This window comes from Zingiber officinale, chromosome 2B (assembly GCF_018446385.1).
Source record: "Zingiber officinale cultivar Zhangliang chromosome 2B, Zo_v1.1, whole genome shotgun sequence".
Taxonomy (NCBI): Eukaryota; Viridiplantae; Streptophyta; class Magnoliopsida; order Zingiberales; family Zingiberaceae; genus Zingiber; species Zingiber officinale.
In genome coordinates, this window is record NC_055989.1 from 139,263,362 (window position 1) to 139,278,135 (window position 14,774).

A 14,774-nucleotide genomic window follows, 5' to 3' on the forward strand; every position below is an offset into this window, starting at 1 on the left:
ATGAGAATGGAGAAGAAGAGTCTGAGTCGTCTCAAGGAGATGACGATTTTTGCGTTCTGCAACCCCATTCTGTTGAGGGGTATGAGGGCAAGACGTGCGATGCAACACGCCATGAGATGTCAAGAAGGTACGAAACTGAGTAGACAAATACTCGTGTGCATTATCACTTTGCAAAATTCAAAGGGAAGTACCAAATTGAGTTTTTATTTCAAGGAAAAAGGATTCAAAAATAGAAAACAATTCTGAACGATCCTTCATTAGATATAGCCATGTACAACGGGAAAAATCGTCTATAAAAGTAACAAAATATCTTGACCCCATTGTGGAAGAAATACGACTCGGACCCCAAACATCAGAATGAACCAAAGCAAAAGGAGACATAGCCCGACTCTCAATGCGTGGAGAAAAAGAACTACGAACATGCTTACCTAATTGACACGACTCACAAGATAAAGACTCTAAGTGAGAAAGACTAGGATGTAACTGTTTCAACTTATTAAGACCTGGATGTCCTAACTGAGCATGAATAAGTAGTGGAGATGTTGCCGCCGAACCAACAAAAGAGGGTTGTTGAAGCCGATATAGGCCATGGGATTCACATTCGAAGCCAATCATCCTCCCCGTACTCCGGTCCTGTAAAAAAACAGATGTGTTAGTAAAAGAAATGACACAATCAAGAGATCGAGTAAGTTGACTTATCGACAATAAATTAAAGGGAGCGCCGGGAACATAAAGAACATTATGAATGGAAAGAGATGAAGAAGGATGAACAATGCCAATACCCTGAGATTGAGTTTGGGAACCATTGGTCATGGTGACCATCGGTAAAGTACCAGAAGTAGTGAGAGAAGAAAATAGGGATTTATTACCAGTGATATGATCGGTTGCCCCAGAATCAAGAACCCAAGGACCCGAAGAATGAGATATGCCAGCAAAGGAAGTACCAGCGTGTGCAATGGTAGCAGTGGAACCAGAAGGATGACGATCTTCAAACCATTTCAGAAAATCATTATAGGAAGGTGTTGGAGTCGAATCAGGTGGTAACTATGAAGTGGAAGTTGAAGAAGCAACAGAGCTCTGAACGATCTGAGCAACACGTGGAGGATGACCATGCAGACTCCAGCATTTATCAATCGTGTGTCCCGGTTTGTGGCAATGATCACACCAAGGACGTCCTTTACCACCCTTGCGAGGTGGAGATCCTTTGTGTCGAGAGATCAAAGCTAACGAGTCGACAGGAATAGAAGAAGGCATTGTCAAAACTTTGATCGGGACACGGAGAAGAGTCGCTCAAGTATTATCCATGGTAGCTTCTGTGGGACTGCCGAGGATCTGGTCACGGACATGAGAATATTCTGTGGGTAGACCATATAAAGCCAGAGACATGAAATTTTTTTTCGATTTTCAAGCTCTTCAACAGGATCGGCCGCAGGTGGAAGCAGTTCATTAAAGTCACAAAGAAGGCTAGAGACTGAACCCAGATAGGTTGACATTGAATCCTTAATCTGATAGGCGCTGAGGATGATCATGAGATCTTCACAAACTTGATAGAGTCGCCGAGAGGTGTTTGTAAAGAGTTGTTGAGCTTGTGTCCAAACAGCTTTGCAGGTTTTGTGAGTACGGAAGACATTCCTAAGAGATGAATGGATGGTGGCTCGGATAATACAACATAACTGAGCGTCAACCTTCTTCCACAGACGATCGGCGACTTGAACATCTTCTTCAGTCTGAGTGAGATGTGTCTCATAACCCTGTCCAACAAGCCAAAGCTCAATGTGAGATGCCCAAGAGATATAATTTTTACCATCCAACTGCTCGGAAGAAAGAGGTGCAGTGATATGGTTGGTAAAGATTGAGGTATCTGGCTTTGGGGCGCCAGATGTAGCCATGAATAGAGTTGTGAACCAGACTGCTGGAATATATTGATGTGAGCTTGCTTAGCAACCAATCCACAGAAGAAGAAAGCACTGATCGTGTCAGGAAACTAGCTGACAACTGCACCGGATCTGTTTTGGAAAGGCTATATGTGGCAGGAGAACCAACAGCGGCAGAGCCCAGAGCCGCTGTGGGCAGGAGAGAGCAAATCCGGGAGCGGTGTTCAATCCTCTACCGGACCTGTCGTGTGCCCTAGCCGACGCGAGCAGAGAGAGCCGAAGAAGCCTCCGGCCGGAGAGAAGAAAGAAAGAGGAGGTGGCGCAGGGAAAGCTCGCGGGCCCTAGCTTCGCGTGAGAAGAAATGCGCGAACGGAGACAGAACGGAAGGCGGCGGCGGCGCAGAGGGAGATGTCGTCGCTGGCTGGGATCGGAGGAAGACCGCGTCGCTGGTGGAGGAAGATCGGGCGCAGCGCAAGGAGCTGCTCGCAGCGAGGGAGATGGCGTGGCGAGAGAGATGCTCGCGGCGAGAGAGAGGCGCGACGCTGACGAGGAGATGCTCGCGGCGAGAGAGAGACGCGGTGAGAGAGGAAATTAGGTTTAGGGTTTTAACCTCGCTCTGATACCATGTACAAAGTAAAACCTAAAATCTCGTGTATATTTAGGAACCACGAGTTAGGCCTTTATATAGAAAATAAGAAATAAACCAAAAGACCAAACTACCCCTATACTTATTTTAACACATACATATAATTAAGATATAAAGTGATTATCACTCATAAAATTACTATTATAGTTGACATTTGCAAGTTACAAGCTAGAACTAAAGTAGCTTAGGATTTGTAATGTTCCATCTAAATTGATCGAGGTGAACCAAATAACTCATATGTGATATGCAATAGTCATGTGGTTCCTTTCAAGTTCTACTTAGGCAGGTGTTGTATTCGTGGGCCCAAGCCAGAGGCTTTATAAATAATGATTTACTTGTTGGATTTCAGCATTTGGTTATAGTAGATTTGAGGTTACCCAAGCTTAGGTTAAGTGGTCTTAGCCAATTAAATTTAAAAGGAACACTCATCTCTTGAGGCCTAATGTTAGCTTATGATACTTCAAATATCCACAGCAATTGGCCCATGTATTATGTATCATCCCTCAAACAAACAAGCATGCTATACTCAAAAGATTTAAATAGGACCATAAATCTTGAGTCATATAGCCAAAGTAATTTGTAGATACATTACAAAGATTTAAGCAGGACCATAAAATCTTAGGAGAGTTCAGCTAAATCCAGTTCAATATGGTCAGGTAATTAACTATTGATCAATGCCCTGGTTTTTAGTTGGATCCATTGCAAAGAATCCTCAGTTTGTTTGCTTTTCTTATTTTTATCAGGATTTGCTGTCTATGTTATGCTGTAATGTCTGCTAATGCGTAGATTTTTGTTCTTTACCCACAGTTTTCATATTCTACCTCTCAAATTACAGGAATCGCATATACATTCCCTGGTGAATGTTCTCCGATATTGTAACTTGGATGAGTCCCTATATGGAGAGGATAGCCTTGTGTCCATCAGTGCTTTGGAGAAGCTATTTCTAACTAGAGAGCTTGATTACATGAGTAATATTGTCCTAAGGATGTTCGAAAACACAGAGGTATGGATTTATTTGAATTAAACTTTGTGCACTTTTCTTTAACATTTCCATATACAACTTAAGCTTTGCTTATTATGTAGCCTAGTTAAAACTGAAAGAAATCTTAGAATTTATAATCTAGGATGCATTGATTTTTTAAATTTATATCTGCTATCATGGGTGACAACCATAATACTGAATGAACAATTTTCTGTTTCCTAATAATGGTTTATAAGAAGCCACTGTGAGATTATAATCTACTTTGGATACGTTTTTTTTAAAAAAAAATTTCTTTTGTTTCCTTGTCTGGAATTTATGTTTTCAGTTGATGGTCTTCAGGTCATTTCTAAGTTTGACTTGTAGAGGCAAGAGTTGGGAAATGTCTCAGACTTTGCAAACTCTTTTTCAATCAAAGAGTACGGAATTTTTTATAACAACTAGACAGGAATTATTACAAAAGAATTTATTATCTAGGACTGAACAACCGAGATGCCGTTCATTGAGTGAAAAAGGGAAGAACGAAATGAAATTAAAGAAGATCAGAGATTTTTTTAATTGCTATCTTTACACCTTGTTGAAAGGAACTTTACAAAATATTAGTACTTAACATTTATGTGGATCATACTGATGGGAACCTAGAGAACATAGAAGAACCATCTCTTCAGAGAGAAGGATATTGAATTGAATATGTTCTCCTAGTAGAAAAGGTAATATTCAAATGCTTTCTTCATGTTAAAGAAGAAAATTATGCTTTTATCTGCTATGATTGCCTACTATATTAGCACTCTAATTTCTGTTCAGTTTATATAAATTGTCTTATTTTATTGAATGTTTGTAACCAGTATGAAACTGGGCAACCTTCATTTGTTTCTCCCTTCAATATGCAGGTACCCTTAGAAGATCCAAAAAGGTTTAGGATAGAGATGAGTTTCAGTCATGGTGCAAATTTAGAGCTGCTTGAGGTTGTATGGTTAAACAACATATATTAATTAAATGTACATGCTCATAGATGAATAACAAATTCTTTCAACATAATTTCAATGCAGAATTCTGATAAGGAAGTTTCTTCACTTCTTCAAGAGCACACACTGCCCATAATGGCACCGGAGAGGCTGCAAGAGGCTGGTGCTTGCCTGACATTGGACAAATTTGAAAAGATGGTTCGTCCATTTGCCATGCCTGCGGAGGACTTCCCACCGCCTTCCTTCCAACAGACCTTCACTGGTTACTTCTCTAGGAGTGGTGCAATGTTTGAACGTTTGGTTAGACTATTCTACAAGAACACAACCAATGCTACCAAGCAATGAGTTTTTTTTCTCCATTTTACGGTTAGGCAATTTTTTCAGTCCATCTCTCCAAACATGTAGTGAAGCATCCCTCAAAACCTATGAAGAACAACTATTCTATTGAATAACCACCATTTTTCTTTAACAATAACTTTCCTTTTTCGCTTCTTTTAATGATTACACTAATTTTGTTGTCCAATCATCTATATACAAGCAGGTGATGATTTTACACTAATAGAATAGGTATTTGGAAAGGATTCTTTCTGTAAATATATTGCTCTATTTTGATTTATAGCCTGATTTGAAATGAATCATACTTGCGTTGTGGTTTTGGTGTTTTGCCAGGATTCAGTGCAGTCATGTATAAAGGATATGTGTTTTGTCATGATCCAGACAAATTTATAGCTTGATTTGAAATGAATTATACCTCGATTGTAATTTTAATGTTTTAACCGGGATGCTTGTGTTTTAGATAATTTATTATTGAACATGTTGTTTGTCATGATCTAGAGGACCCTGTGAAGTCACCTATGAAGGATACTCCCACTCATGATGTGTTTTGTCATGAACCAGAGGACGCCATAAAGTCATAAATAAAGGACACCTCGCCCATGATAATATTAGTGACCAGTATATACTGGGCGGTATCCGTGGGTGGCATATCGCTGTTATTTATTTATTTATTTTTTAAGCCCGTTATATCAATAAATTTTAATCTTTAAGTTTAAGGATTAGATTATAATATTAAATATAAAAAAAATAAATTGAAAAAATATTTTGGATGTTTACGGATGTGCAATAAATATAGAGAGAGAGAGACGTGTTAGCTTGTACATCCACATTGGACGGCGGGTACCTCTCACATACAGAGGCGTCTCGGATTTTATATCTATATATATCACCTTCACGAGTAATTTAACCTCATCCCACCAATTTTAGTTTAGAAATAATGAATTCGCTTATCCATTCACCGCAGACAGACTGGATAAGACTCAAATTGTTCTCAAATATTTCCTCTTGTTACTCTTTGCACAAGACTCGTGTTGGCTATGTGCCCTCGCGCGTGTTTGTTAAACTTCTTCCACAATCAAGTTTTGTAAGACATTTAAATTATCAACACCTGTTGAAGTTTTATAATTATTAAGTGGCTACTCAATCTTAAGCTACTTAGACTTCGTCTAGTAATAAGTATTTGATTAATTTTGACCTATTTAATACATTATATAAAGTTAACATATTTGTTCTAACTTAAACACTAAGTCAAATACCTATTTGACACTTTTCTTTTATAGTGTTTCCTGTTGCATTCCAAACAAATAACACTTAGATTTAGGTCTACCTTTCATTTTAAGTCTTCTTTCATTTTCATGTTCTAATTTCAAAGATGATGTGGTTTCTTCCCTCCTCTTTATAGATTTTTCTTCCCTACAATCAAAGTCATACCTTTTTCTTTTGACTTCAAGTTAGTTTGTAGTATAATTCTATTTCATAAAATAATTTATTTATTTTTACAACTAAAAGGGCTTCTTATAAAGATACTTTAATTATAAGCATCTTTCCTATGCCTAAAGAGTAGTGTGGTGGCAGAAAGTGTCAAATAAAGAAGCTAGTAATGTAGTTGCTCAACAAAGATCAATCGATTAGTGGAACAAAATAGCCAATTGAACTAGAACAAAATAAAGATTATGAAGGTTGGATGAGAACTTATTTGAAGTCTATATATAGGGGCTTGGATATTACAAATTCTGATTTCTCTAGTTTTTACTTTATTTTCTTAATCTTTTTTTCTAAGTATTATATCACTGTTTAAGTTTTTTTAAAATATAATTTAGATGTTGGGGTTTTCTTCGACTAATTCTGAAATTAGACTGTCTTTCTCCTCCATCTAGCTCATATACGGATGTCTCCTCGGGGCAATATGAACAGAGTCGTACCTGTGTTCGATGAGGCCTGAAGCACATATTAAAAAATGACTCTTTTGCTACGATAAATAATAATAAAGTTCAATTTACAAATAACATATATACTAAATATATAAATAAACTAAAAATAAATATATTACATCAATAAAAAATTAATAAATATTTAAAACAATTATATAAACACTACTCGTCTAGCTATTTTAGAGATAAAAATATTTATCAAATCTGCATAATTCAATTGTCGAACTCTTTCTTTCTCAATGCATAACATTGATAGCTCATTTAGTGTATCCTATAACACTAAGACCAATACGGTGGCCGTAGGCAGTAGTAAGGAGACAAGTAGTAACCACCATGCAATTAGGTCGTAGTTCGCACAAGTGAATGAGGTAGCGTGTGACAGCCCCGTACTACGCAATTAAGTCATGCAAGCAAAGGTCAACCGCCAGCCCGCATCGAGTGAGATAGCCACTGCGAGAATCAAAGCGATTAAGTCGCACAAACGATCCTTGTTGCATGATTAGGTTACAATTAGTGTCACGTGTTGCAAGACGAAGAAGATGGTCGAAGAAGAAGATTATGATTACCTCTTGTTCCGTGGATCTGTGCCTTGGTAGAAAGAACGCCGAAGAAGAAATCACGTGCAAAGAAGAGCAACATCGGAGAAGAAATTGCGTGCAAAGAAGAGTCATGCGTTGGTGTGTAACTCGGAGCCGTGAGAATCGATTTAACGACCATTTAGGATCTATGTCTCTCATATTTTTTTAATATAATTAAAAAAAATGGGTCATTCATTGGGTTGGGCCCTGAGGTGGTTGCCTCTCTAGCCTCATGGAAGTTATGGCTCTGTGTGATGGTTGAGGCATGGGGAGTTATCACATGAAATCTTAGGGTCAAAACTCGGCGTGTCCGAGCATGCCCTCCCCCATATCTTGGCCACTTGCACTAATAGCTAGTAGTCATCCGTGATTTACATCCTCCGTGTTGGCCTAGGGACGGGTTGGCGGGGATGCTGGGACGAGTGAATCGACTTTTGCCACATGTATTGAGTAAATTTATATAGCGTATTTGCAAGAATTTTTCCTCCAATTGGGGCGCGCAACCAAACGACGCTGGGCTTCTGGGTTGGCCGTCGCGCTGCGCTTCCCGATTTGCCCTGGTGGCCAATGGGAAACTTCCGTGGGGTCGTGCCGGCCACCCCAGGGATAGTCAATGAGATTAACTAGGTTTATCATTTTTTTTATTGAGTAAATTTAGAGTAGGACTTATGTATATTCAGAAGTCGACCTCTAAAATATTTATCTCATTTGAAATTCAAATTTCTGTCCTCTTATTACTTCTTCAAGGCTGCATTTGGTGAGGAGTAATCAGCCTTGTAATGTAATCAGGATTACATTACAAGGCTGATTACTTTGTTTGGTACAGTTTTAAATCTGTAATATAATGTAATTTGGATTACAAAAGATAATAAACTTTTATAATCTGGATTACATTACAATCCTAAGATTTAATATGTTAAATATACCCTTAGTCTATTTCTTGCACCAATTGACCGTCGCCGCCGACCTCCATTCGCCATCGCCGCCACCGTTAGCCTCCAACCGTTGTTGGCAAAGGTCGCAAGATATTTTTATCATTTGGGCTACATTTGGTAGCTGGTAATCCGCCTTGTAATGTAATGAAGATTACATTACAATATTAATTACTTTGTTTGGTACAATTTTAAAGTTGTAATGTAATGTAATATAGATTACGAAAGGTAATAAAGTTTTGTAATCTGTATTACAAGGCCAATACCATGTAATCCGATTACATTACAATGTCACCATTTAACTAAAATTTAAATATCAAATATACCCCTAATTCATTTTCAGCATCAACCGATCACTGATATCGCTTCTGCCGTTGCCTCCAAGCAGTGCTGTCGGTGGTCGGTCGCTGCCTCCGAATGTTGTTGCCAACTGCTGACCATCAGTCGCTACCATCGGCCGCCACCTTCGGGCGCAGTCATATGTTGCCACTACCGTAGGTCATCATTGGTCGTTGCCTCTAGGCGTTGTTGCAAGCCACCCCCATCGGCCGCCGCTAGCCGCCTATCGCCGATCACCGACATTACTACCGGCACTACCGCCAGTAGAGGTGTGGTGGTCGCTGCCACCGGCCGTTACCTCCGGTAGAGGTCGCAGGATATTTTTGTTATTTTTTAAATAATATGAATTACATTCCTTATAAAAAATAATGAACGCCAAATAAAAAAATATAATCACCCTTGTAATCAAATATTGCATACATTACATTACCAAATATAGTAATATAATCAAAATTATATTACATTACAAAGTTTATTAGATTATAAGCTTGATTACATTACTCCTAACCAAACGTAGCTTTTTATAATAATATAAATGACATTACTTATAAAAAAAATAATGAACATAAAACAAAAGAATGTAATTACCCTTGTAATCAAAGATTACATATATAGTATACAAATTTTTTACTAAACATAATAATGTAAACAAACTCAACCTAAGGGTGCCTTTAGTTGGGGGTTATGTTTGATAACCTTAGTTATTCATCCAAGGTTATTAACGAAAATTCTATTTGGTTTAGATAATCAGTGATTCTCAAGAATGAACGATGCCTACCACATCACTAAAACAGCAACAAAAGGGGGAATATGATTACCTTGGAAAGCATAGGATTTTTCTTCATTTCGAAGTTAACAATAATATTTTTTTCAAAATTACCCTCCTAGTTCTGCGTACGAAGGAGGGCAGGCAGCTGTTAGGCTTGGAAGGAGAAGAGGCAGGGAGGGGCGCATAAAGGGACGACTCGTTCTGCACCGGTGGTGGCTTGGTGGGATGAGACGGTGGCGGTGGCAACGGCGGTAGCTTGTGGAGAAGGTTTTGTTCTCCAGCCTATTTGGTGGGATGAGCGGCGGCGGTAGCTTGCGGAGGAGGCAGCGCTAGCGGTGGTAACTTGCAGAGGAGGTGGTGCCATCAATCACCTCTGAACAATGTCCTACTATGAAGAGGACATGATGATGGGCAACGACATGGAGACGGCGCTGGTGGTTTGTAGAGGAGGCAGTGTCGGTAACTTGCAGAGGAGGTGGGATCGACAGCTTAGGGAGGAGGTGGCACCAACAATCGCATGGGTGGAAGCAGCGAATCAGCAAAAAGGTAAAAACGAAAAAGATAAAAAGCTTTAATTATATTTTAAAAATACATAAGTTTACTTTATATATTATCAACTTATTAATTAATATTATTAACTAAATTTATTCGTAAAAAAATAAAATATCAAATTGAAATAAGGGATAATACATTAAATATTAAATTAGGTTATATTATTACTTAGGGTGGAATCAAATAATATTCAATTAAGTTGTATTTTCTATAATCTTGATTATGTGATTACGTAGTAATCATATAACTAAGGTTATGCATGATAACTTAAACTAAATATATCAATGGAGCATATAACTTGCTAAGTAGTTTCTTTTAGCTATCATCGTGTATCGATCTAATCATTCGAGCTGACTAGTCCCACCCATGGAAATTTTTGATCGACCTTCAAAATAAATCTAGAAGTTCTTACAATGGACAACCCAACTCAATATTCCAAGTTTATCATTCCACTGAAGGAAAATATCCTGCAGTATGTCGTAACTAAGAATCAAATCATACACATTTGAGAGACTACATAAGCGCCCTATCATTGTACCATCGCCCGGAGATATCACACTAAAATAAATGTTCTATTTTTATGTAAAATTTATAAATTATGCTAGGCTCATAGATTTTTTTAAAATATATATATATTAAATCTAACCGGAAGAGTAAAGAATTATGCTAAAGAGATGTATTAACAAAAAAAAAACATTTAAAAGTTGTCCTTACTTAGGTGGTTGCCACTAAGTTATCCATTAGTCTTTAATTAAGAGAGGAGATGATGTCACTCCTCCTTCACGATGACTTAGCATAAATTAACACCCAACCAAACCACTCATATATGTTTTTCTTTTCTCACAAAAAGTCAAAAAGTAAAGGAAAAAAAATATCAATTGATCCTTAGCTTCTACTTAACCCACTGGCTTGGAAGATTTGGCAGTGTCACAAAATCACACCAACTAAACCGCTATTGATGGGCTCGGTCAACTCAAATATTTGTGATCTTTATTTTCTTTGTTTGGATTGACTAAATCTTTGCAAGTAAATCATGTTCACATGAAACTCATACATAATCTCACACATTATGAATTACTTTTTAAAGTATTTTATCAAATAAGTTCAGTAGAAAAATTTAAAAAAAAAAAAACCTAATTATCATATTATTAAAAGGACATATCCTTCTTTTTAAAATTTATCAAAATAACATTCCACCAATAATTTGAGTGTTCTACCTTGGAGTAGTTATATACCAAAGCTGTTCCATCATAAAAATGCATTACTCCTAGAGTCTTAACTATCCTCCGTGGCTCCATAACCCTTCTTTCATGAAGGTGACTATTACTACTTACGTATCCGAATGAAACTATCCAAGCGCATCCGGCCAATAAGAAAGGGTGTGTTAAGAATATTTTCATGCGAGGATGTTACATGGTAGGATGTTCTTAAGTGGGAATATTCCTAAAGGAGGTATTGTGGAGATATTCTCGAGTAGGGATCTTCCTTAAGGATGCACAATAGAAATCTTTTGGAGCGATGATATTCCGAAAGGGTGCGCAACAAAGATGAGCACTGGCCTTAGAGGCCGCTTTTGAAAACCTCAACCGACCTACCAACCACCTCATTCATGGGAAGGGAAGGTTATCCCGGCATCAATTCAAGAGGTGTAAGCAACTTTAGTGAAAGTTGCCTCAAGATAAGTATTTTAAATACGTGTAAGCAACTTTAGTGAAAGTTACTTCAATATGAGCATTTTAGATATTATATTATAAATAAAATAACAAGAGTCTTTAGTAAAAGCTGATTTAAGATAAAGATTTTGTATGAAATATAATGAGGTATTTTAGATAGTAAATTGTAAATAAAATATTATTTTAATAATTTTTGAAGTAGTACGTTTTGATCAAAAGTATTTCATTTTAAAAATAAATTATTATCATTCTAAATGTGTAAACAGCTGTAATAAAATATTATTGTAGTAGTTTAGATTAAAAGTATTTTATTTTAAAAATATATTGTTCTACAGGTGTAAATTAGTTCATGATGATATGACATATTAATTCAAAATAAAGATATAGGTTTTACATATTAAATTATAACTGAACATACTATTTTAATAATTTTTTAAATAATTTGATTTTTGAGGTTGGTAGAGATGATCGAGCCTCAGTCGTCGATGTGACGTGACATCAATAATGAATCAATCAACCAATCATTTCCCAATTCAAACGTGCCCTAATTGTACCCACTACTCTTCTAACGGGACACCGTCCGTCCGTCTTCTCCAACCACCAAACGCAGTCGATGTTGACCAAAAAGTCAACATTGGACGGCCACATTTTCCTTTGAGCAAAATGTTTTTTCAATGAACGTCTTTCCTTTATTTATCTATTTTTTTATATGAAAATAACATCCATCAATCTCCTTATATTTATGCAAAGGTCCTCCATTAACTACGGATGCTCCGTACGATCGCCCTATAATTATCAGAAAATCAAATAGATAATTACATGTGAAGGTGTTTTTATCAATTTCATTAAAAATCAATCATTGCCCATTTCTGTAGTGATCAACTCAGTTATGAAATAATATATTAAATAATATATTATTTGATATTATTATCTCTCATCATATATTAAATATTAATAATTATATGAATGAGATAAATCTGCATCCTAGCTCACGTAGTCGCTCAAATATTCACCGATTCTTATTTTTCTCTAATAAAATTAAAAAAATATGTTAGACTATTAGATTGTTTACCACCTATATTTTACTGTAAAAATAATAAATTTAATTTGTAAAAATAAAATTACCGTTGTTATAAGGAAAAATTTGTTATAATATAAATATTTTAAACATATTATATATGTCTTAGGGTAGCTATGAATATATAACCGTTACAATGGGTAAGTCCGTCCGATCTATTCAAATTTTAAATTTGAAATGGGTTTATCAAAAAAAAATCGAAATTGGTTGTCAAAAACTCAAAACTAATCAAACAATACACTTACACACATAATATAATATAATAAAATAAAGTGTCCTTTTCTATACAATAAAAAAGGACTCCTCATTGTTTATTTGTCTTTTCCTTTTTGTTTTGTTTTTGCCGTCTACCAACTCCGGTTCATTTTCGATCGAACGATTCTATATAAATCGACCAACTCGGAGTTCGGTTTCAGCAGCTAAGACCAGATCGCCGTCTTTGCTTGCTCGCCGGCCATGGAGACCACCGTTTTCCGAACGACACAGAGCGCCGAAGGGCCGGCGACGATCCTGGCCATCGGCACCGCCAACCCCGCCAACGTCGTCGACCAGAGCGCTTATCCTGACTTCTACTTCCGGGTCACCGACTGCGAGCACCTGCAGGACCTCAAGGCCAAGTTCCGGCGCATCTGTAAGATTCCGACGATGTCAAATTATTGATTGGAAGTGCAGGAAACAAAAAAATTGAAATCGTCGACGATGTAGGTGAGCGAGCGGCGATCAGGAAGCGGCACTTGTACCTGACGGAAGATATTCTGAGGAAGAATCCGAGTCTGCTGGCCCCGATGGCGCCGTCGTTCGACGCCCGGCAGGCGATCGTGGTGGCGGCGATACCGGAGCTGGCGAAGGAGGCGGCTGAGAAGGCCATCAAGGAGTGGGGCCGGCCCAAGTCGGACATTACGCACCTCGTGTTCTGTTCGGCCAGCGGCGTCGACATGCCCGGCTCCGACCTCCAGCTCCTCAAGATGCTCGGCCTCCCCATGTCCGTCAACCGCGTCATGCTCTACAACGTCGGATGCCACGCCGGCGGCACTGCGCTCCGCGTCGCCAAGGACCTCGCCGAGAACAACCGCGGCGCCCGGGTGCTCGCCGTCTGCTCTGAGGTCACCGTGCTCTCCTACCGCGGCCCCGACGCAGCCCACATCGAGAGCCTCTTCGTGCAGGCGCTCTTCGGCGACGGCGCCGCCGCCCTCGTCGTCGGATCCGACCCCATCGACGGCGTCGAGCGCTCCATTTTCGAAGTCGCCTCTGCTTCTCAGGTAAAGATTTCGCACAAAATTGATCATTTTATATCGAACAGAGTGAAAATCAAAATCAAAATCAAAACTTTGACGACGCAGGTGATGCTGCCAGAAAGCGCGGAGGCGGTGGGCGGCCACCTGCGCGAGATCGGTCTGACCTTCCACCTGAAAAGCCAGCTGCCGGCCATCATCGCGAGCAACATCGAGCAGAGTCTGGTGGCGGCGTGCGCGCCGCTGGGATTGACGGACTGGAACCAGCTGTTCTGGGTGGTGCACCCCGGCGGCCGGGCGATCCTCGACCAGGTGGAGGCGCGGCTCGGACTGCAAAAGGAGCGGCTGGCGGCGACGCGGCACGTGCTCAGCGAGTTCGGCAACATGCAGAGCGCCACCGTGCTGTTCATCCTCGACGAGATGCGGAAGCGGTCGGCGGCGGAGGGCCGCGCCACCACCGGCGAGGGAGACGAGTGGGGCGTGCTCTTGGGCTTCGGCCCTGGCCTCTCCATCGAGACCGTCGTCCTCCGTAGCGTCCCCACTTGATGAGCTAAGGATAAGCATCCATAAATGGAAACAAACATACCATAATATCTATAATTTGATCATCTTTTATCCTAATTATGGTAAGAATCACATCTTTGTTGTAGATTTCGAAGTGGTAAAATCTGTAAAAGATTCATATGTGTCGGAGACGAATCAATCTATCGAAAAATTAAATAAAATGGAATTTGCCGCTCTGTTTCTGGCTCTGTTACTAAATGCTTTGTCATTCGATTGAATTTTTGCACACTCGATTGAATTTTTGCAACAGTCAATTGAATTCTAAAACATTCTATAGTTGAATTTTAAAAATTCTTATAAAATTTAATAGAAGATAACTATGTAAA

The 14,774-nt window shown here is 38.8% G+C and overlaps 2 protein-coding genes across 2 annotated transcripts in view; both read left to right on the forward strand.

Moving 5' to 3' along the window:
• Positions 1-5,040, forward strand: part of LOC122048775 (inositol hexakisphosphate and diphosphoinositol-pentakisphosphate kinase VIP2-like) — a 117,004-nt gene extending 111,964 nt beyond the window's left edge. Inside the window, exons 28-30 of the mRNA XM_042610298.1 lie at positions 3,356-3,523; positions 4,390-4,464; positions 4,549-5,040. Coding sequence (XP_042466232.1) covers positions 3,356-3,523; positions 4,390-4,464; positions 4,549-4,809 — 504 coding nt within the window. The 3' untranslated portion in view covers positions 4,810-5,040. The remainder of the gene's footprint in view (positions 1-3,355; positions 3,524-4,389; positions 4,465-4,548) is intronic.
• Positions 5,041-13,055: 8,015 nt separating this feature from the next.
• On the forward strand, positions 13,056-14,624 carry LOC122047442 (phenylpropanoylacetyl-CoA synthase-like). The gene is made up of 3 exons (XM_042608750.1): positions 13,056-13,283; positions 13,358-13,911; positions 13,993-14,624. The coding sequence occupies exons 1-3, from the start codon at positions 13,109-13,111 to the stop codon at positions 14,428-14,430; spliced, it is 1,167 nt and encodes a 388-aa protein (XP_042464684.1). The 5' UTR covers positions 13,056-13,108; the 3' UTR covers positions 14,431-14,624.
• The last annotated feature ends 150 nt before the right edge of the window (positions 14,625-14,774 follow it).